At 37.4% G+C, this 24,485-nt stretch overlaps 1 protein-coding gene across 7 annotated transcripts in view; it reads right to left on the reverse strand.

The window, feature by feature from the left end:
- RPGR (retinitis pigmentosa GTPase regulator) overlaps positions 1-24,485 on the reverse strand; it is a 64,441-nt gene that overhangs the window by 24,253 nt on the left and 15,703 nt on the right. For 3 of the 7 annotated variants that reach the window (XM_032261645.1, XM_032261644.1, XM_032261646.1), the window contains exons 8-13: positions 18,042-18,197; positions 14,995-15,119; positions 12,759-12,935; positions 11,096-11,264; positions 5,618-5,709; positions 4,921-4,986 (exon numbers count right to left, since the gene is read on the reverse strand). In XM_032261645.1, the coding sequence (XP_032117536.1) occupies positions 4,921-4,986; positions 5,618-5,709; positions 11,096-11,264; positions 12,759-12,935; positions 14,995-15,119; positions 18,042-18,197 (785 nt within the window). Of the gene's footprint in view, positions 1-51; positions 928-1,536; positions 1,718-4,920; positions 4,987-5,617; positions 5,710-11,095; positions 11,265-12,758; positions 12,936-14,994; positions 15,120-18,041; positions 18,198-24,485 lie in introns of all 7 variants that reach the window. The other 4 variants (XM_032261642.1, XM_032261641.1, XM_032261643.1 and 1 more) reach the window with 3 other exon arrangements.

The raw sequence follows: 24,485 nt of genomic DNA on the forward strand, positions 1-24,485 counted from the left end.
CTCCTTTCCTTTCTCCTCCTTCCCCCTTTCTCCTTCCTCCTCCTCCTTCCTCCTCTTCCCCTTCCCCTTCTCCTTCCTTCCCTTCATCCTCCCCTTCCCCTTCTCCTTCCTCCTCTTTCCCTTCCCCTTCTCCTTCCTCCTCTTCCCCTTCCCCTTCTCCTTCCTCCTCTTCCACCTCCCCCCCTTCTTCCTCTTCCCCCTCTTCTTCACCTTCCTCTACTTTCCCTCCCTCCTCTTTTTCCTCCCTTCCCCGCTCTGTTTCCTCCTCTTCCCCCTCTCCTTGGTCTCCTTCCTCCTTTCCTTTCTCCTCCTTCCCCCTTTCTCCTTCCTCCTCCTCCTCTCCTGCTTCCTTTTCACCTTCTCCCTCTTCTTCCCCTTCTTCCTCTTTCCCTTCTGCCTCCTCCTCCTCTTTCTCTTCTTCTTCCTCCTCTTCTCTGTCTCCCTCCTCTTCTTCTCTTTCTTCGTGCTCCTCCTCCCCTCCCTCCTCCCCTTCTCCCTCTTCCATCTCTTGGTTTCTTTCCTCCTGATGGCCTTGCTCCCTTTCCTTTTGTTCCTGCTCCTCCCCATCCCTCTTTTCCCATTCCTCCTTCTCTGCTAGGTCCTTCTCTCCCTCTCCTGGCTTCTCTATTTCTCCCCTACCCTTGTCTTTCTCCCCCTTCTCCACCCTGTCCTCACCTTGCCAGTGTTCTGTTCCTGAACTTTCCTCCTCACAGGTTCCATCCCCTCTACCTTCAGGCCCATCCTCTGCCTCTCCCCCTGACTTGCCTTCACTCACCTCTGCTTTGTCTGTAAGGTCATGTGATAGGATCTCTGTTTCCTCCTTTCTTCCGCCATGCACCTTGACATTTTCCTCATTTGCTTCTACCTCTTGCTCCTCTCTTCCATTTCCTTTTGAATACTCTCCTCCTTCCTTCTCCTCTGGGATCTCTGACAAGTGATCACACTTACAATCATACTTTGCCATGGATTTGGATATTATGGGTTTAGTCTCTTTTTCGTTTCCTTGGTCAATCAATTTCCCGCTATACCATATGTTTTGGTCAGTTTCCATTTCATCATCATCTTTCTCTCTACTACTAAATTCTACTGCCTCAGGCTGCTGGAATCTATCAGCTATATCCTGCCGACTCTCACTTGCACCTTACATGTAACTGTCTGGCTTTTCTACTGATTCTCTTTCACTGTCACAGATCACATCTTGCTTGCTACTTTCTCTTTTCTTAACAAAATCTTTATTTTCTTCACTCTCAGTATTCATACCTCTATCTGGTAAGTTGCCAAAGAAAGTACTGATATTTTTTGTGATAGTTTCCCTTCTTCTTAAATCCTTCATATCTGTTATTTCTGCAGTTTAGTTTCTTTCTCAGAGACTACTTCTTCTGCTTCTAAATCCTTCTGTGTCCTCCATCAGTTCCTTTTCTATTTCCTTAGCATCAAACTGATCAACACCACTTCTATTTTCATGTCTAAATACCTCTTTTTGCAAACCCTCTCCATCAGTGTCAGTCTGAGGTCCCACCTGGCCTGAGTCATTACCTGCTTCCTCATCTGAAAATGCTTCCATAATCATAGGTGGTTGCGTCATGAAAATCCCTTGTGACACATGTTGTTTACATGCTTTCCCTTCTTTCATTTCTGACATCTCTTTACATTCATCACTATTACCGTTTTCAGTAAGGGCCGTACACTGCGTCAGATTCCCAATTGTTTGCTGTTTCTGTAAATTTTTTGAAGTAATCATCATATGTTATACTACTATTAGCTGACAAAGACAACTTATCTACCTTAAATACTGCCAAGGTTTTACATTTTTATAAGTTTAACTAGGAGAATAAAAATACCAAGTTTTACCAGATATTTTGCTGAAGTTTTTTGTTTTCCTTAAGGATCATTTGTGCCACTCACTAGTCTATGATATATCTAATTTTGATTTAGTAACATGTATCTGTGTTTAATTTTCAACTCTTACTACCTGTCTTAATTTTGCCATTATTCACAATACCATCAATATTTATTCTCTGCCTCTTTTCTCATTCTGAATCAATCCTTACATAAAACCCACTTCCAGACTGATTTTACAAGATGCTATTGAAAAATGTACACTTCTTGGCCTGGCACAGTAACTCACGCCTGTAATTCCAATGCTTTAAGAGGCCGAGGCAAGTGGATCACCTGATGTCGGGAGTTCAAGATCATCCTGGCCAACATTGTGAAAACCTGTCTCTACTAAAAATACAAAAATTAGCTGGGTGTGGTGGCGAAAGCCTGTAATCCCTGCTACTTGGGAGGCTGAGGCAGGAGAATTGCTTGAACCCAGGAGGCAGAGGTTGCAGTGAGCCAAGATTATGTCACTGCACTCCAGCCTGGGCAACAAGAGCAAAACTCCATCTCAAAGAAAAAAATGTACACTTTCCTTGCACACAGTGTAGCTTAGTATATTTTTCCCACCTTCCCGATCATTTTCAATTTTTTTTTTCTTGAACAGACTTTCATTCTGTTACTTAGTTGGGAGCGCAGTGGCATGATCTCAGTTCACTGCAGCCTCTGACTCCCAGGTTCCAGCAATTCTCTCACCTCAGCCTCCTGAGTAGCTGGGACTATGGGTATGTGTCATCACACCTAACTGATCTTTATAGAGTAGAGATGAGGTTTTACCATGATGGCCAGGCTGGTCTTAAACTCCTGATCTCAAGTGATCCGCCCATCTTGGCCAACCAAAGTGCTGGGATTACAAGCGTGAGCCAGCGCACCTGGCCTAATTCTCAAATTTTGATTTGTCTTTTGAGTCCACAAAATTCACAAAATAAATAAAAATGTAAAATTTGAAAAAAATGAATACTCCACTCCTAAAACTAAAAAAAACTGCACATGAAATGTTTTTATCTATAAACGAAATAATAATGAATATAGTTTTCTTTTCTAAACAAAATTTTCATGAGTTTTCAAATTTTTTACCTTCCTTGTATCCATTATATTAATTATAATAATTTATATACATGAAAGAACACTAAGAGGAAAGAATATTAAGTGTAAAATGTAAGATTTGTATAAAAACTATAAAATCAAACACTGACATTTGAATAAAATGCATTAACAATATAAAATTATTTCCTGCTGGACAAAATAAGGCAAAACCAAATTGTTGATCTAAATTCTACAAACAAGCAAATAGATGCAAATATCTGATGATTTTGGGTCTCTGGATAGTAAAACCTCACTAACTCAAATTTTTAAATTGTGATGAGTTAGGTCTAGGAAGAGGTTTCTATTGTGCCAAAGAAATTATTAAAACAGGACAAGTTAAAAATTAACAAGCTAATACATAGAAACAGTATAATAAATCTTTTCTCATTTATTAAAGTAGGCCTGGTAGGGCCTAAACTTAAAAGGACTACAGAAAGTATAAAGCATGCCTGTAATCCCAACACTTTGGGAGGCCGAGGTGGGCGGATCACGAGGTCAGGAGTTCAAGACCAGCCTGGCCAACATAGTGAAACCCTGTCTCTGCTAAAATATAATTTGCTGGATGTGGTAACAGGCAGCTGTTATCCCAGCTACTCCGGAGGCTGAGGCAAGAGAATCATTTGAACACTTGAACACAGGAGGCAGAGGTTGCAGTGAGCCGAGATCATACCATTGTACTCCAGCCAGGGCGACAGTGCAAGACTCCGTCTCAAAAAGAAAAAAAAATATATATATATATAAAATATATACCAGGTTAAAAGGAATTGCTTTCCGTTTCTGTTTGTTCTAGCTCTTGCTCTTTAAAAAATCCTGATTCTTTTAAGAACCCTAAGAGAGCCAGGCCCAGTTGCCAGAACTGATTTCTAAAGGCACATACCTTTCTTTCCCTAGCACAATAAAGCAGTCCAGAAGAGGGAGAGCCTGGAGTCTAAGAGAAGTGGAATGAAAGGCACGAGAGATGTCTGCTTGGAAGTATAGTCAGTCAAAAATCAGTCAATATTTATTGAGCTTCTACAACTGTGTTCGAACAGCTCTCCCATATCCAAAGGAATGCTGTTATTCACCATGCCTTTTAGAATTATAGATAGAACGAATGAGGACTAGCTCTAAATTTTTACAATTTAGCATGATTCTCTTGCCTTGCAGAGACTTCAATTTTAAGAGTTTTAAACTTGAAAACATGTCAAAGTCACTAGAAACAGAAATTAAATATTTTCTATAATCTTCTTCCCTGAATTACATTTCTCCAGTTTATTTTCCTAATCCTCAAATCCCTCATTCGTTCATCCCACTAGTCCTTAAAGCCAGGTAAAGCAAAAGATTTCAGGGCAGGTCTTAATCTCTCTAGGAGTGTGAAAACCACAGCCTATTCCCTTCTTTTGCTATTTGTTATTCATTAAAGGTCTCTCTTTCCCACCCATGAACAGTCTGATTTCCAAATGTTTAATCTTATTATTATGCTATCAATTCCTTGATAAATTAAAGCCCAACCAAATATTGGAAAAGGTTATCAAAGATTTTCACTAAAATCACAAAATTTTAAAGCTAAAAAAGTTATTAAAACCATTCCATAAAGTCAGCATAATAATACATTCAAAGTCATACTCAACCAAAGTCAGAGAGCCACTCTGTCAATAAATGGTAGTCTTTTCCTATACATAAGAACTGCAATCATAATCTATGGCTTGACAGAAGGAAAAGTATGGCTATTATAACTTGTTAGTGATCCCAAAGAGCAAATTTCAGCAATAAAATGCTTTCTCACTTGTTTCTTTACAGAAAATACATACCATCAGAACAAGCCAAAATGGAGGTTATCTACATTATATTCCTCTGTCTTTTAAATTCTAAAGTAAGTAAATGCTTACGTTTCTTGTGTTTTTTTCCAAAAACCATCCAAAAAAAAAAATAAACTGCTCTTACCAACAATAATGAAAATAAATCTCCGTATTATACCTTTAGCTTTGGAACTGGTGACAATTTTAATGACTTTTCATTGGAATTCTGGCTCATCATGTGTGTCTGAAATAAAAATATATATATATTATAAAAATAATACATTATATATATATTTGTACATTATGTGTGTGTGTATATATATATATACACACATATATAAAATGAAGGGAAAACAGTTCAGATAGTAATAGAATCCACTCTCAATTGCCATACTAATAATGTGAGGATCAAAACAAATTTTATTGGCCAGGTGTGGTGGTTCATGCCAATAATCCTAGCACTTTGGGAGGCTGAGGCGAGTGTATCACCTGAGGTCGGGAGTTCGAGACCAGCCTGACCAACATGGAGAAACCCCACCTCTAGTAAAAATAAAAATTTAGCCTGGCATGGTGGCACATGCCTGTAATTCTAGCTACTCGGGAGGTAAGGCAGGAGAATCGCTTGAACCCGGGAGGCAGAGGCTGCAGATCATGCCATTGCACTCCAGCCTGGGAGATAAGAGTAAAACTCCATCTCAAAAAAAGAAAACAAATTTTATTGTATGTGAATTATACCTCAATATAAAATAACAAAATAAAGTAAAAACAACAAAGTAGCTTTCATGCATGTAAGAGTATAGGAAGCATACACACATTCACATACATGATGAACTGAAATTCAAACTCATTTATATAGATAGACAGGAAATCATTACCATGTTTAAGATATCAGTAGTTTCTCCAAGGCTTCCTATAGTTGAAAAATTATCTATCGCTGCTTCTTTGGTCATTTCATCTTGAAAATTATCTGAATGGTAAAAGAGAAAAAGGAAATCCAGATTTCAACAGAAAAGTAAAAGACAACTGGACAGAAACAGAAATTATTCTATAATATAAAGTGAAGGTATAATTTTACTAAAAGTCCTTTAACCTCATGTCAGGGGAATTAAAAAGAATTCAGTCACAGTAATACAGGTTTTAAAATTTCTTTGTGAAAGTTTAAAAATATTGACACCAATTAGATTACAATTGTTTCATTCATATGAACAGGCAAACACTATTCCTTTGGGATAAATAACTACCCAGGTATCGAGCACTGTTAACAGTTAGTCCTAAGAAGGGCCCCAATGACCTACATCCTCCTGGTGTTCATACTCTTGTGTAGTTCCCTTGCACATTATACCAGGTTGGTCCGTATGTGCAGCCAGTAAAAAAAAGCAGACGTAATTGTGATAGCATTATAGCTTCTGTTTTGGTTATACACATGTGCATACTTGCACTCACTCTCACTGTCTTCCCATCTTGGCTACACACATGTGTACTCTCTCTTTCTCTCTAATCACTTGCTCTGTAGGAGTCCATGTTGTAAGCATCTCAAGGAAGTAAGGCCTCCTGCCAACGGCCACATGAATGAGCTTGGAAGTGTATCTTCCAGCCTCAGTCAAGCCTTCCGATAACTGCAGCTCCATCTGATGGTATGACTGCAACCCTATGAAAGAAGCTGGGTCAGAACCACCCAGCTAAGCTGCTGCTGAAGTCCTGACTCTCAGAAACTGTGTGAAATAATAAATGCTTGTTGTCTTAATCTGCTGTCTTCAGGTCATTTTTTAAATGTAGCAACAGATTACTAGTATAACCTAGAACTTTTCACAGAAAATTGCAAGGTTATTACATCATAAAGTAGATAATTAAATGTCATTACGCTCTACTTTGCATTTTTCTCAATTCTCACTATGCCCTCAGTAATCACCAATACATTTGGAAGTAGCTCCTTAATGAAGTCTTCACTAAAAGATGACAGTCCACACTGATCCCTCCCCTTTAAATCTACTGAATTGAATGGGCAAATAATCATTTGGTATTTATTCCATGTGTGGTAACATGCAGAATAGCAACCTAAGTAATTGCAAATTCTTTTTTTAATTGTCTATATTTAAGGTATACAATAGATGTTTTGATATACATATAAGTTCATTAAGAATTAGCAATTACAATTTTGTTATTGTTTGTTGTTAAAAAACTGTAATTGCTATTTCTTAATGAAGTTATAGTCTATAAGGAAATATAAAACATATGATATAGGGGAACGAGAAATTACATCCGTACGTTGGGAATCAGGAAAAGTTTCACTAAGGAGGTACAGAGAAGGATGACTAGAACTCTAAGAGGCAGAGATGGAGGTATAAGGGGAAGACAATGAAGCCCATTCCTAATAAAGCAGCAGAACAGTAGTCTCAGCAAATAAGCAGAGGAAAGAAGCTTGTCTTGAAGGCTTACCAAGTGCCAGAAACATAAGCTTTTATATATGTTACACTGACCCTATGACAACAAGGAAGGTTAAGTATTATATCCTCATTTGATAAATGAAGAAATTAAGTTTCAGTGACTGTTGGTGTCCAGTGTCAATCTCAGGTCTGTCTGACTCCACAGCTCTTGTTCTTTCCACTAAGTTAGACTGACTAGATCAGTCTCATCAACATTAATGGTCAGCAAACTTTTTCTCTAAAAGGCCATACAGTAAACGTTTTAGGCTTCCCAGGCCATAAGGTCTCTGTCCTAACTAACCTATGAGATTGTAGCAGAAAGCAGTCACAGATAATACATAAATGAATGGGTATGGCTGGGTTCCAATAAAACTTTATTTATAAAAACAGGTGCCCAGCTAGATTTGGCCCATGAGCCATTGTCTGTACACTACTGATCTAAATAAAGATTGTAAGGAAAAGTCTATTGAGAGATAAACCTAGAAAAACAGTTGGGAATTATATGGGAAAATTAACACTTATTTTCATAAATATCATAAATTCACCGAATACACTGGAGCAGATGGAAACTGAATTGCATCTGAGGAAGATCAATGTGGAAAGTGTTATGCAGGATAGATTGGAGAGGGCAGAGAATATAGGTTTGGAAAATACATAGCAGATTATTTAAGCTGATGACCTTGCCTCAGACTTGACTGAGAAAACAGAAGTCATCATATCTGATCCACTTGATCTTCTCACCAATAAATACACACAACTACCTCTATTTGTACCCAAGTTCTCACTTGCCTGTTAAAACACAGGATGTATTTTTCCTATTACCAAAGACTGCTCTCTATGTCAGCCCCTCCTGTTTTCCAAGAGCTTTCCAACTTTGGTTATACTTTCTCTCTTCTGTGCTATCTATCTCTCCAGGACTACTGGCTCATTCATTAGCATACAAGTGTGCACGAATATTTCCTACTGAGCCTACAGCCCCCTCTAGCTGCCAGTCCATTTCTCTGCTCCATTTCATCAGCAAATATACAAAGGAATTATCTGTTCATCTTATCTCCTCTTCACTCCCTCATTCCCTATTCATAACTCAACTGTTAACACTCTGGCTTCTTCCCTGATCTTCCCGTAGAACTGCTCTTGTCCAGGTCACCAGTAAACTCCATTATACCAAATCCATTGGATACTTCTTTGAATTACTTTCCCTTGACCTTTGAGCAGTATTTTGCATTCATGACACTATGCTATCTTAATTTCCCACCTCCTGCCTTACTGGCTGACAAAGCTGAGGAAGGCTTGTTTTCTGGCTCTTCTGTCTCTACCCCTCAAATGTTAGCTGTTCTTAGGGCTACATTCTGGGCCCTCTTCTCTTCTGACTCTACTATCTAACAGCTGATTTCACCAACTTCCAGGGATTTTATTACTATTATTATTTTAAATAGAGAGTGGGTCTTGCTGTGTTACCCAGGCTGGTCTCAAACTCCTGGCCCCAAGCAATCCTCCTACCTCAGGCTCTCAAAATGTTGGGATTACAGGCATAAGTTACTATGCCCAGCCAATTTTAAATCCCATCTCTATGCTGATGGCTTCCAAAATTATATTTCTAGTCCAGGGCTCTCTTCTAAACTTTAGGCTTGTTTTTCAACAATCAGCTTGGTACTTCTGCTTGGATATCTTACAGATATCTCAGGCTTAGTTCTTAAATTTCTTCCTCAAAACGTATCAACATTCCTCCTGCTTAGGAATCATCTTGGATTCCTCACTTTACTTCAAACCTATTTGTAGTACATTACTAAGTTTAGCAAGTCTGGTTGGTTTTTATGTCTATAATGTATTTCATGTATTCCCTCTTCTCTTTTCTCCATTTCCACTGCAAACACCTTGGTCCATACACTATCATCTCTTGCAAAGGGCTCACAAGTATTCTTCCTATTTCTAGTCTGGCCTCTGTATAAATCTATATGGAGGTAGAAGCGATCATAATCATCTTAAAGTAGAAATAGGATTGAAACACAACAGCCTACTGCTTAAAATCTTTTAATGGCTTTCTATTGCGATTAAGAAAAACATTCAAGTAGGTCTCTCATGGCCTGTAAAACCATAAATAATTTTTCACTGTCTCTTTCTCCAATACTATTTTATCTTATCCTTTTGCTCACTTTCTAGCCCCATTGGTTGTCTTTTCTTCTTAACTGCCTCCAAACCTTTGCCTATATTAGTTTCTTTGCCTTAAATACATAGTCATCTCTTTCTTATCCTTGAGCTTAAATGACACCTCCTTAGTAAGACATATCCTGATCCACTTTCCTCCATTATAAAGACTGACATCTGTGAAAGATTTAGAAAAAGTCACAGTATGTGTTAGTTACAACTTTCAAAATACACTTCATTAAGAGAGTGTTAGCAGTCACAAAAAGACAAGAGATGGCATTTCCTTTTGATCTAGCTACAAAATTATGCGTATTTTCACATTCAAATCTCTGGGACTGAGAAACAATTTTCCCTAACCATAAATGTCTTTTTTCTCTTGTACACAATACAAACTGCTTGTCAGAATCTACTATCTTTTCCATATCCAGGTCTGAAGAGTACCATTAAACACTGATTCTTATTTCAAAAGAAAACATATAAAAGTTGTGGGTCAGGTATAAGAAATCAGCTCATTACCAAGATCCTAGTTATATGTAATATCCCATTCCCATGGCCCACCATTCTTACCTAAGTTCCCAATCCTTTATTACCTCAAACCTTTGCTGATCTCAAAGATATACAAATTATCTGTTCCTAGTCCCTCATTCTTAGTCCCTGATGCCAGGTTTATCTTCTTAATTTCAAATCTACTGCTTACTCTCTGATCTCCTGGTCCTGGCTTCTTGTCCTACCCCTAACAAATAGAGAAGTATGTTGGCTATTACAAATAAAACTGCTATGAACCTTCAAAAAAAAATGTTTTGAAACTTACAACTTTCAGAAAAGGAATGTATCCTTCAAAAATTATTTGCCATTTACTTTAAAAAATATGCATCATTGGAACAATAATTTTAAAACACAGGAGAATCCCTAAATTTAATTAAGAAAGAATATTTCCTCTCTAGATGTCCTGCAGTAAGATACACAAATATCTGTAAAGAAAATTATTTAGAAGAGGTACAGAATAGTGAAGGAGCTGGGATTACAATTTAAAACATGAAATCTGTATCTAATAGGTAGTGAGGTAAAGATATTAAATTAATCATAACAACCTTTACTGAGGGGTTTCTAGAGGTGTTGGGCTCAATGATAAACATTTTATATGCCTGATCTCACTGAATCCTCACAATCACTCTCTGAAGTCAGTATTATTAAATCAATTTCAAAGACAAGGAAACTGAGGCTTGGAGATGTTAAGCAACTTTCCCAAAGTCCGCCACACAGCTAGTAAATGTCAAAACTGGCATTTGACCCCAGATGAGTTTAACTCCATATCCTATGCTCTTAACCACTATGTTATACAGCCTAAACATAGAATTTCAAAAAGATTCAGAAGACCTGCATTCAAATTCTGACCCCTTCGTTTATAAACTGAGTGACGTTGGCCAAGTCACATGATCTCTTCAAGCCTTGCTTTTCTCATCTGTAAAATGAGGACTATAATTCCCTCCCAAGTTCATCGAGTGGTTTCAGGGTTTAAAGACGATCAAGTTAAGGAAGGTACTATGACTGTTATCCACTGCTCTATAAAGACATGCTGCTGTGCTTACATGGCACTCTTAGGGGCACTGATGGTGCTTTCTATTTGTAAGGATACTTCTGGATTTGAGTTCAAATGAGAGATTTAGGCTCTAACCAGGGAGAGAACAACTTAAATAACTGGAGAAAACATCTTAAGATGAACATAAAAACAACAGGAATAAAAGGCACATTTATACTGAGAGCAGACAGAGTAGCAAAAGTTACCTGGTTCCTCTGGCTGCATGAGGGCCTCTTCAGGTAAGATTCTCTCTAGGAGGTCATTCTTAGAACAACATGGGAAAAGTGATTTGGGGGGAAAAGAAGCGGAAGGGTCAAGAGTTCCTTCTACTGGAGGTAGTGTTTTTATCAATGGAATAGAACTTGGAGATCTCTCCTTTAAAATAAGCAGGTTAAACAAACTATTAAATGATGTTATATATTTAATATTGATATAAACTTTCCTCAAAGTTGCTAAAAATATTTAAGAGAAAGACTTCAAAATATGCTAACACTGCACAACATTTACTTCTTAATAACCCTCAAAGGCTCAAAAACATTTGTCCTGTTGTTGTCTCTGTACCTTACTTGCTCTAAATTGTCAATTTGGTAGCTTCTTTTTTTCACATGATGGGGGAAAAAAGTGTGTGCACTTTCTCTACCCGTCCTAAGAAATAAAACATTACTTAGGAGATGTAAATAAACAATGACTACAAAACCCTAATGGAGTATTTCTTAACTTTTCCATATATGCTTTTTTATAACAAAACATCAGATTTAACCTTTTTACTTCAAAAGAAATATGTTGGCTATTACAAATAAAACTGCTATGAAACTTGAAAAAATGTGTTTTAAAACTTACAGTAATTTTCAAAAAAGGAATGTCACCTTCAAAAATTATTTGCCATTTACTTTAAAAGACATATGTGTCATTGGGGCCAGGCTTGGTGGCTCAGACTTGTAATCCCAACACATTGGGAAGCTGAGGCTGGTGGACGAGTTGAGGTTGGGAGTTCAAGACCAGCCTGGGCAACATGGTGAAACCCCATCTCTACTAAAAATACAAAAAAATTAGCTGGGCGTGGTGGCGCACGCCTATAGTCCCAGCTACTCGGGAGGCTGAGGCAGGAGAATTGCTTGAACTCTGCAGGCGGAGGTTGCAGTGAGCCAAGATCACACCATTGCACCCCAGCCTGGGTGACAGAGTCTGTCTCAAAAAAAAAAAAAAAAATACACACACATATATATACATCATTGGAACAATAATTTTAAAACACAAGGAGAATCTCTAAATTTAATTGAGAAAATATTTCCTCTCTCTAACTGAAGTCCTTATTTCTTTGTTTTCCCATTTCATTGTTTATAGAGTATAACCTTCCACTGCTCATGAGGTTTAACTAAAATATAAAAGAATGTAGAATTATATAAGATAATTAAGTTCCACAGATTTCTGAGCAACATAACATTATGCCTATAGTTAACAATACTGTATTGCACACTTAAAAACTCTGTTAAGTGGGTGTATTTGTTGTGTTTTTATTACCATAATAAAAAAAGCATATAACAAGTCAAACCACAAGCAGTTGAAAAAACAATTCAGCATTCAATGTGAGGTGAGAAATAGGCCTATAAAAGGATGATTTTATAGCACCATTGTCTATATGCAAAGGTTTTTCATAATTTAAATTTTCTAATTTGTGTCTTTAAAAGCATTAAGCTTTTCTGAAGTTTTCTGAATTAACTCTAAAAGTTTGTAAGCACTCAACTCTAATAATTTTACTTAGCAAATTTATCTGAGAAGACTTTTCAATTTAAAAAGAAAACATATTTTTCTTTTAGTTTTCTTTGCAGTGTTAGATAGTACTATTATCAGAATAGGCCACAATTGTACCTTCTCTCTTCGCCGCATCCGTGCTGATAGAGTTCTCTGCAGTACATTTCCTGATGTTAAATTGCCAAAGGGCAGAAAAGGTAAGCAAGTATCATTTATTTCACCAAATTCAATTTCTTCTGCCATTCTACGTCGAGGAGCAGCAAAAACTACCATGTGACATCCACCACAAGCAACCTGCAGCATAAATCCACAGAAAAACTAATCAACACTGGCTTCAAACACAAATGAGTTTTTAACAGTTATCAGCTGTAAGACATTTACTTAGTGGTAGGCTTCGTTGATGGACTGACTTGGTGAATCTGTCTATACATATGTGTGTGCACAATGAGAATGTGTACACAATATGTACACAATTACCATACATATTCATTAAGCACTGTGATTGCAAATGAAAACAAGTTTAATCCACCATTTTACTTTCCATTTAAAATAATATAAAGAAAAAATAATTGGCAAATTACATTTCTCCTTACAGTTAGAAAATGTTATATTTTAATCTGGGAGGAACATTAAAAATGTGAAAAAATTACTGGAAGAATTTATTTTAAAAAAGTATTAATCAGTCTCTGGGGGCTAATTATGTCTCTAAGCCTCCTTTATATGGACATTTTCTAAGTTTAATGCTTAAAAGTTCTTAGAGGAAAATAAATGAAAGTATGCATGATGATGGAACAATGAAAAATGAAATCAGCATTCAAAGAATTTTGAGAAATGATTTGCAAGAAAATGCTTTTAAAAAACCCCATAGTGCAGTATTTTCCGTACACAGGTTCTACATACTTTATAATGTTCTACTTTTCCTTCATAATACTTTAAAATTTAAATATATATATATTTATATATCCTTTAAAAAATTATCATTAGACTGTAATAAATAAGTCCTCAATGAATGAGTACTTGGTTATTTCATTCATCACTGTATACAGTACTTTGTTTTTTGTTTTTTGTTTTTGAGATAGAGTTTCACTCTTGACACTCAGGCTGGAGTGCAATGGCGCAATCTCGGCTCACTGCAACCTCCGCCTCTTGGATTGAAGCATTTCTCCTGCCTCAGCCTCCTGAGTAGCTGCAATTACAAGGACCCACCACCATGCCAGCTAATTTTTGTATTTTTAGTAGAGATGGGGTTTTGCCATGTTAGCCAGCCTGGTCTTGAACTCATGAACTCAGGTGATCTGCCTACCTCGGCCTCCCAAAGTGCTGGGATTACAGGCATGAGCCATCCTGCCTGGCCAGTACTTTGTATTTCTTATATTTAGCACACTATCTTATACACAGTAGGCTTTCATTAAATAATTGTCAAATCAATAAATGAAAGTGTTCCATATTATGAGACACTGAGTCTTTGGAGGACAAATGCCAGTATTATCATCAAGTAAACAGAATTTTTAAAAGTCTAAACTGGCAAAAGTATTAAGAAACAATACAGGTATGATGCGTGATAGTGATGTGACACTGAAGTAATATATCCTTAACCTAAGAAAATTTAACCAAAATACCACATCTCCAAAACGATTTTATTTTATTTTATTTTATTTTATTTTTTGGAGACAGAGTATCACTCTGTTGCCCAGGCTGGAGTGCAGTGGCACAACCACAGCTCACTGCAACCTCCACCTCCCAGGTTCAAGCAATCCTGATGCCTCAGCCTCCCAAGTAGCTGGGATTACAGTTGTGTGCCACCACACCCGGCTAATTTTTGTATTTTTAGTAGAGACAGGGTTTCACCATGTTAGCCAGGCTGGTCTTAAATTCCTGATCGCAGGTGATCCACCCGCCTTGGCCTCCCAAAGTGCTGGGATTACAGGAGTAAGCCCCTGCACTGCACCCCGCCAAAACTCTATTATCAGACTTTCTGTTGTGCAGGATTTGAGAGTCTCTAACATTTAATTCAGCAAATATTTACTAAAGACCACTGTGAGCAAGTTACTCTGCTGGGTGCTACACAATATACAAAGCTTGCAGGCATGGCACAGTCCCAGCTTTCAAGAGATATATGAGAACAAAGAGGAGTCAAGGTTTCAGCAAAGAGGATGATGCTAAAGGAGGAAAATTAGGAGAGAGACATTTTCTGAGTGGCATAATGTCTGAGATGTGGCTTCTAAGAAACTAATATTTACTAGATATATCCATGATATTCTTTCACACAAACATAAAAGTATATTCTATGAAATACAGAAAGACTCAAATGTAGGAATATGAAAATATAAACAGGAAAATGTGATGCCCTTACCAATTTAATTATATACATAAAAAAATTAGAGCACAAAATGGGAATGAACTGATTGGTAAAATTCTCCACTCCGAGTCCTAATTTTCCATGGCGACCATCTCCAAAAGTATACATAAGGCCATTATCTAAAATGCAAAAAAATGAGAATTACAAAAGTTTTACTTGTATGGATCTATTTGTAAACAGATAAATATATTAACTTATACTGCAATTATAATTTTCCCCTTCAAATTCTACATTGAATTTACTTTGATCTACTGATCTTTCCACTCTCTCTATGGTCTCTGTGGTCCTGCACGTAACATCAGGCAATAAATATTCTGAGAATAAATCAATTAACCTTGGTGGTTTGTGAAGATGATGACCCATCACACAAGGCAGTGTGTATGAAATGACAGCAATACAGCATGAGAGCTTGGGATCCACATCATATATTCCAAGGGGAGAAGGAGATGTTTGTATTCTGACCCCTACATGCCAGCACAGACTATTTTCCTTTTTCCTGAGATCAATGATAGATCAGATTTTCTCAGCCTTGGCACTACTGACATTTGGGGCCAGATAATTCATGGTTGTATGGGTGTCTCCTGTACACTGCAGTATGTTCAGCAGCATCCTTGGCCTCTACCCACTAAATGGCCAGTAGGACAACTCCACTCTGCAGCCATGACAATTAAAAAATGTCTCAAAATGTTGTCACATAACTTGGGGGATGGGGGGGTACACAAAATCTCTACTACTGGCTTTGTTTAACTAATCTGGCTCCTGGGCTGTGGAATACCTTTGAAGTAAATGCCATAAGCCAACCATGCTAACCAATTTCTATACCAATACCTGGGTCCCCTCTGAAGCTAGGCCCACAATGATGATGAGTAATCTTGCCACTTCTCATCAGTTAGTCCTTTTGCTCACTGCCATAGCAGCTATTATGAACCTTCACACTCCTTTCTTCAAGCCGCTCCTTCATACCCTCCATCTCAAATGGGATAAGGGTCAGGAAAGCAGAAGTAAAGGGTGTTAATATGGTACAGAGGAGGGGAATTTTCCTCTAGTCTGGGGATTAGGGAAGGCTTTCAAAGGGAAACCTAAAGGATTAGTAGGGCTTAGCTGCATGAAGAAAGGAACAAAGAATCTTCCAGGCAGTTAGCAGTACACAGAAAGACTCTGAATCAAGAGCAAATGTGCCTTGGGAAAGAAGCTGAAAGACAACTAACACACCTGGTGCACCAAGGGGAGAGTGGTGGAAGATGAGTCTGAAGAAGTAAAAAGGGACTACTCATTGTGTCCTATTAGTTGAGATGAAGAATTTTTAAACTTTATCTTAAGGACATTAAGAAGGAAAATGAATGGTTTTAAGCTGGGAAACAATTGGATCACCTTTGGGGACTTCCGGTTTAAGATGGCAAAGTTACTGCATACTAAGCAAATCCAAGAGAATTGACTGAAAAATCATTAGAAATAATAATATAATCCAGTAAGGTGGCAAGTATAAAAATTAATTTACAAAAATAGGTAGATTCCCTGTAAATATATAAATAAGTGATATTCAGTGTTTGACTTTTTAGACTTTTTTTTTTTTTTTTTGAGATAAGAGTCGCCCAGGCTGGAGTGCAATGGCACAATCTTGGCTCACTGCAACCACTGCAACCTCCGCCTCCTGGGTTCAAGTGATTCTCCTGTCTCAGCTCCTAAGTAGCTGGGATTACAGACACACACTGTCACCTCCCAGCTAATTTTTGTATTTTTTCTTAGTAGAGATTGGGTTTCACCATGTTGACCAGGCTATAGACTCTCATAATTCTTATTATTAAGTATTTATGTCCTTCCTTTACATATACTCCTTATCAACTTTATCCCTTCTTTCTCTTTCTTTTCAACCTGATTTCTTTACCCAAAATATTTAAGGTTTGCCTTTTTGATTGTCTTTTGTCTGAAAAAATAAACACCTGGCCGGGCACGGTGGCTCACGCCTGTTATCTCAGCACTTTGGGAGGTCAAGGCAAGTAGATCACTTGGGGTCAAGAGTTTGAGACAAGTCTGGCCAACATGGTGAAACCCTGTCTCTACTAAAAATAAAAAAATTAGCCAGGCGCGGTGGCTCAAGCCTGTAATCCCAGCACTTTGGGAGGCCGAGGCGGGTGGATCACGAGGTCAACAGATCGAGACCATCCTGGTCAACATGGTGAAACCCCGTCTCTACTAAAAATACAAAAAATCAGCTGGGCATGGTGGTGCGTGCCTGTAATCCCAGCTACTCAGGAGGCTGAGGCAGGAGAATTGCATGAACCCAGGAGGCGGAGGTTGCGGTGAGCCGAGATCGATCATGCCATTGCACTCCAGCCTGGGTAACAAGAGCGAAACTCCGTCTCAAAAAAAAAAAAAAAAAAAATTAAGTTTTTGCTTGTGGGATTTTTCCTTTTGGCCTGAGCAGAGGTAAGAGCCTTCAAACTGGCCGGGCTCGGTGGCTCACGCCTGTAATCCAAGCACTTTGGGAGGCTGAGGTGGGTGGATCACGAGGTCAAGAGTTCAAGACCAGCCTGGCCAAGATGTTGAAACCCCATCTCTACTAAAAATACAAAAATTAGCTGGGCATAGTGGTACGCGCCTGTAATCCCAGCTACTCAGGAGGCTGAGGCAAGAGAATCGCTTGAACCTGGGAGGAGGAGGTTGCAGTGAGCCGAGATGGTGCCATTGTACTCCAGCCTGGGTGACAGGGTGAGACTCCGTCTCAAAAAAAAAAAAAAAAGCCTTCAGACTGATACAATTTCAAAAAGATTCCTGTTTTCTGCCAAAGAATAATACTATGGTCTTACTTCTGACATCATCAGCCTATTGTGAGGTTCTAAATATTGGGATCATTTACATTCTAAATTGAATTAAAATAATAAAAAGGAGCTCACAACTTTATATTTGGAATATTAAACATGGATTTACATTTTCCTTAGCCATGAACTCCTTAAGTTAGATACATTCATTTCAGATATAATTTATTTTGTAATAAAATATGCCCAGTTCTATAAATATATAACAGAAATTCTAATCCATACCTGTTAACAAAGCTGCATGATTTTCTCCACAAAAAATATAACTTATTGTTTTATTCCCAATATTCTCAACGACTTTGGGTTCTGAAGTTTCAAAAAGAAAAGTGCCAAGACCCAGCTGACCAAATTTTCCCAGCCCAAAGGTATACACAGCATTCTCTGAAAGGAAAGGGGCAAATACAAGAGAAGGATTATGGAAGCAGACACTGTTACCATCATATCTGGAAAAACTTTGACATTCAACCTTTTATAGTGAAGGTTAAGTACCTCTGGAAAAAGGAAACACATATAAGAATACATAATACTGAAGTATAAATCTTTCAATGAAGAAGAGAAAAATGAAAAGGTACATAATTATAAAAATTATGACATGGGTATGATTTTATCTTTTATATACAACCATAAAAAGTAAGTAACAGGTATAACAGGTATGATACAAGGCATATAAGTCAGGGCACTACGTGAAACGTTCCCATAATTACAAAGTTAGCTCAAAAAGTACCAACTGTCAGGCAGTTGCAGTTGCTCACGCCTGTAATCCCAGCACTTTGGGAGGCCAAGGCAGGAGGATTGCTTGAGGCCAGGAGTTTGAGACTGGCCTCACCAACATGGTGAAATCCCATCTCTACTAAAATTACAAAAATTAGCTGTGCATGGTGGCACGCATCTGTAATCCCAGCTACTCAGGAGGCTGAGGCATAAGAATTGCTTGAACCCAGGAGGCAAAGGTTGCAGTGAGCCAAGATCGCACAACTGCACTCCAACCTGGGTAAAGGAGTGACACTCCATCTCAAAGAATAAAAAAGAAAGTATCAACTGTCATTAAGCTAATTCACTACCTCAGATAAAACAGTGAATAGTGTCTTCTACAGAAAAACTTCCTTTTAAAAGTAGTTTCGTATCACCTAAGGTCAGGAGTTGGAAAAGAGGCTAAGGTCAGGAGTTGGAGAAGGGCCTGGCCAACGTGGTGAAACCCTGTCTCTACTAAAAATACAAAATACAAAAATTAGCTGGGCATGGTGGTGCACACCTATGATCCCAGCTGCTAGGGAGACTGAGGTAGGAGAATCACTTGAACCCAGGACGCAGAGGTTGCAGTGAGCCGAGATCAAGCCACTGCACTCCAACCTGGGCAACAGAGCAAGACTTCATCTTAAAAATAAAATAAAGAAGTCTAATAATCTATTTTATAAAACCTAATTTCAGAGAATTGTCTTGAGAATTGAAACAGACAGTACATATGCTAGATTTATTCACAAGTAAAGCTCCTTTACTAGGAAATGCAACTATAATAAGAGGAGAGGGAAAAGCTTTTCTTTATATTGATATTTTGAAGTGATTCCAAAGGACTTCCAATAACTCAGTAAATATTAGGCCATATGTTTTCTAGAAATGGAAAAGTATAAAAACAGGATACATGACCCTGATGAAAGGGTCCTCTAGACGCATCATGCTCCTGGCTGCTGCATTAGGAAGCGCATTGTTGATTCCACTAGTCACTATCTCCTTAGTACATTGAGTTTAGTACATTGAGTTTCTCCTACTGCAGAAGGAAGGGCAAGAGCTTGGTATTCAGGTCAGACCCAAACCTTCATTATTTCCAGCTGTGGCAAGCAGGTGAGTTACGTACATTCTCTGATGTCAAAATCCCTATCTAACAGAGTTGCTGACAGGATTAAAAGAGAAAACATTCAGGCAGATTTGAAAACACAATAGGACATTCTGTTGTAAAAAACACTTTTCTAAAAAATATCTAATCAACTCATCTTATTCTAACAATGGAGGTTACAAATGAAAACATAACTGTCTATTGTCATATAGGTTTACATCTTTTTCTAACAAAAATGTCTGCTTCATAAATAAGGCATATAGATATTACCCCTTAAAGAAAAGATGCTGTATCAAGGATATGAAGCCATATTGAGGCAATGGCAAAATGATCCTTATTTTAATATTAAAAACCATCTTAGTCTAATAATCACATGGCATATTTCCAGTTCTAAATGTTCAGCTTAACAGTAGAATGTTGGGTAAATTAAAAAAATTATCTATCTCTAGCTGACCAGTAATTACTCTCCAATTCTTAGGCTGTCAGATTTTAATTAACCTGTGAAATGAGGCCGTTCAGGCAGCCTGAATCAGGTTACAAACATTTTGTTCAGTATCCTGGTAGGTTCCCATTCAGGTGCTTGGATATTAGTGATGACAGCAGTTTCTATTTCATAAAAATGATCTAAGATGCTCTTATTTAAGGACATTATATTTAATAGCCAATAGAATTGTTGGCCCTATCACCTTTGTGAAATCTAACAACATAATTTAATGTTAATTATATTACATTAGGGAAAGATTTGATCAGTGAGCTTCAGATCAATATTACTATAATTTCACAGAATATACTTGATTTCAGAACTAATAATTTGTTAAACTGTAGAAAACTTAAGTTTATCCAAACATAATCTGAGAAGTTAAGATAAATTCTCATTTGCCACAGGACCAAGATATTATTGTGGACCCCATTTTACAACTGGCCTTTCTTGTCTGTTGGTAACTGCTGTGGATGACATACAAAATTATAAATATCACTCTGCCTTACTTAATGTGTCCCAAGTTCCAGCCTCGGACTTTTTTCCACAGTTGTCCATGGTTTCCCTGATCTCAAGGAGAAACTACAATCATCCCATCACCACAACCAGTTGTATTTTCTAACCTATCATGGTCATGTGCAAATATTATATTTTAAATAAATTCATCAGAAATGAACTAAATTGCTTTTAAAGTAGTTTAATGAAAGATCCTCAAATAGATTTTAAGAGGTATATACCCAAAGAACTATAAAGCGTTCTACTATAAAGACACATGCACATGTATGTTCATTGCAGCCCTGTGTACAACAGCAAAGACCTGGAACCAACCCAAATGCCCATCAATGATAGGCTGGACAAAGAAAATGTGGTACGTAGATATACACCATGGAATACTACACAGCCATAAAAAACAACGAGTTCGTGTCCTTTGTAGGGACTTGGATGAATCTGGAAACCATCATTCTCAGCAAACTGACACAAGAACAGAAAAGCAAACACCGCACGTTCTCTCATAGGTGGGTATTGAACAACAAGAACACATGGACTCAGGGAGAGGAACATTACACACTGGGGCAGTTGGGGGGGTAGGGGAGAGACAGTGGGGGTTGGGGAGGGATAACATGGGGAGAAATGCCAGATACAGTATGCACCTAAAGTAAAACTTAAAAAAAAAAAAAAAAAAAAAGGGTTATAGACATATAGAAAAACAAAGCTGGGGAGGTCCTTCATAGAATCATCTATTCCATGTCCTTTCCTTTAATGAAATAAATTTGAACAGGTGATTTGGTATTCTTTCCTTAAGGTCTTACAAAATATTTCATAACTCTCTTAACAATCCAGTTTTGTATTTAATCATACTGATGATCAATATACTCTTCAGGTCCATTTATTCATCAGCTAGGACTAAATATTTTTAAAATTCTGCCTATACTGTGTTCCAGAACCAGGTTCCTCACCAGGGCTGGCTCATAATAAAGCTCTCACAGGTCCATGGAAAAATGTGAAAAACAGGTAAAGTAGTGAAATTTCCATACAGATACATTTATACAGTTTAAGGAGGCATCCTTTATTATACAATTAAGAGCTTTTTATTTTGAAAATTTTCCTTATTTTATGACATGATAGTGCAAACTGTCATTTTTTTTCAATGCCCATATTTAGGCAAATGCAAATCAGAAGCTGGCAACCATCTATTGGTTCTCATAACTTTTTAAACTCAAATTTTAGATTATTCTCTGGGTTGTAATACAAGCTCTTCACTGTTTACAAAGTCATTTGTGAACTGTAAAAATTATCTCTTCGTGTTTTTTTCCCTGTATTACAAAGGTTTTCTCCTGTATTCCCCCATTCAATGTTGGCTGACACAATCAGACAGGAAATGCAAGGACACTTTTTTTCTTGCATCTGTAATAGAAATCTTAGTGGCAAACAATAACTGTTCCAGGTCTATCAAATAGATGCATCTCATAATTTTAAAAACTTTACTGGTCTGTGAGATCTCAAAGCTTGCAAACATCTGGAGAAAGCAATAAATTTCTGGAAACATCATGTTTAAGGTTAGAACAAAGTCCACAGAAAGTTAACTGTCTTTAAAACGACAAGAAAATATCATCCTTAAGTACATTGCTTATTTTAAATTAAAAATTTAAAATTGGGCTGGGCGCGGTGGCTCAGCCTGTAATCCCAGCACTTTGAGAGGCCGAGGCGGGTGGATCACGAGGTCAAGAGATCGAGACCATCCTGGTCAACATGGTGAAACCCCATCTCTACTAAAATACAAAAAATTAGCTGGGCATGGTGGCGCGTGCCTGTAATCCCAGCTACTCAGGAGGCTGAGGCAGGAGAATTGCATGAACCCAGGAGGCGGAGGTTGCGGTGAGCCGAGATAGCGCCATTGCACTCCAGCCTGGGTAACAAGAACGAAACTCCGTCTCAAAAAAAAAAAAAGAATTTAAAATTAAGAATTAAGCTTTCATTAAAAGTATCATAGATTATTTTGTTGCTCACTTTATATGAAAATATTTTATAATGAATGAAGACATTATATAATCAACATTTGTATCCTTCAAAATAACATTGAATGACCTACTAAATTAATTCTTTCTATAATCTTTGTATAAACTAGAGAAAATATATAACACATAAAGAATATGTTGCATTTCTGTCTATAGAATGAATTTTCAGACACGTAAAAATTTCAAAGTTTAATTTTTAGAATATTTTTGAAATTATATAAAAATTCACTTTTTCAGCAGGAATTCAAAAAAAATCATAAACCTCAGAATCATTTCCAAATTTAGAGTAGAAGTTTTGAAAAAAAATTATTTCTAACTTAGAAAAGATTCCTCCTAGAAACTAAAGCTAAGCAGGACTGGGGCTAGAACAGGAAATTGAAGAAAAGTAACACCAGAGAAAAATATATAAAGATAAAATATTATTCACTTACCTGGCAACATCGGGCATATCATCTTAGAATTGGGTATTATTCAAAATTTGTCTACAACATTTCTAACTTTGGGCTACTAAAGATTAAGTGGTGACTTCACAACTTGTTAATTTCTTTTTGTACAAAAAATATCATAATAATAAACTATTTAATTGTATTATGTACATTACTCATCTAAAATGCATCTAATACTGAAAAAATTTGGAAGCATCAATTTAGTAAACATATTAGCAAGTAGTGAGTATATTTCAATACAGTGATTAGAATCCTGAGAAATGACATGTCAAAACAAATATGAAATTCAGATCTCAAAAGTAACATTACTACTGAGGTCCTAACTTTCTTTTATTATCTGTAATTTAAAACTTTACCACTTTTTAATGCATTACTATAACAGAACATACAACTTTAAAGAAATCTCCAAGTTATACATTGTAAATATCACAAAGAAAATTATCAATGACATGTAGAAAACAGCATGAAAAAAAAAGCTTCTCCAAAAGAAGGCATTTCAGGAAAAATGTCAATTTTAGATAAATATGGAATATATATACATGAGAAAAATTGTCCTTGAAAATGATCTAAAAATAATGTCATATGCTGTCATTAAAAATGTTATGGTCAGGCCAGGAGTGGTGGCTCACGCCTGTAATCTCAGCACTTTCGGAGGCCAATGCCAATCACCTGAGGTCAGGAGTTTGAAATCAGCCTTGACGGCCGGGCGTGGTGGCTCAAGCCTGTAATCCCAGCACTTTGAGAGGCCGAGGCGGGTAGATCACAAGGTCAAGAGATCGAGACCATCCTGGTCAACATGGTGAAACCCCGTCTCTACTAAAACTACAAAAAATTAGCTGGGCATGGTGGCGTGTGCCTGTAGTCCCAGCTACTCAGGAGGCTGAGGCAGGAGAATTGCCTGAACCCAGGAGGCGGAGGTTGTGGTGAGCCGAGATCGCGCCATTGCACTCCAGCCTGGGTAACAAGAGCGAAACTCCGTCTCCCAAAAAAAAAAAAGAAATCAGCCTTGACAACATGGCAAAACCTGTCTCTACTAAAAATACAAAAATCAGCTGGGAGTGGGGGTGGATGCATGTAATCCCAGCTATTCAGGAGGCTGAGGCAGGAGAATCACTTGAACTCGGGAGGCGGAGGTTGCAGTGAGCCGAGATCTGGCACTGCACTTCAGCCTGGATGACGAAAAAAAAACTGTCTCAAAAAAAAAAAAAAAAAAAAAAAAAAAAAATGTTAAGGTCATGAAAGGGTATATTATGTTAGCAGAAATAATTCAGCAAGATTCATTTTTTTTCTACTTAAAAAAATTATTCCATAAACAGAAATGTATATTAAGTATAGGAATAAAGGGTAAGAATCTTTTTGGGTTTTTTTTTTTTTTTTTTTTTTTTTTTTTTTTTTTGA

This window comes from Sapajus apella, unplaced genomic scaffold (genome assembly GCF_009761245.1).
Source record: "Sapajus apella isolate SASKATOON/1434 unplaced genomic scaffold, GSC_monkey_1.0 scaffold125, whole genome shotgun sequence".
Classification (NCBI taxonomy): Eukaryota; Metazoa; Chordata; class Mammalia; order Primates; family Cebidae; genus Sapajus; species Sapajus apella.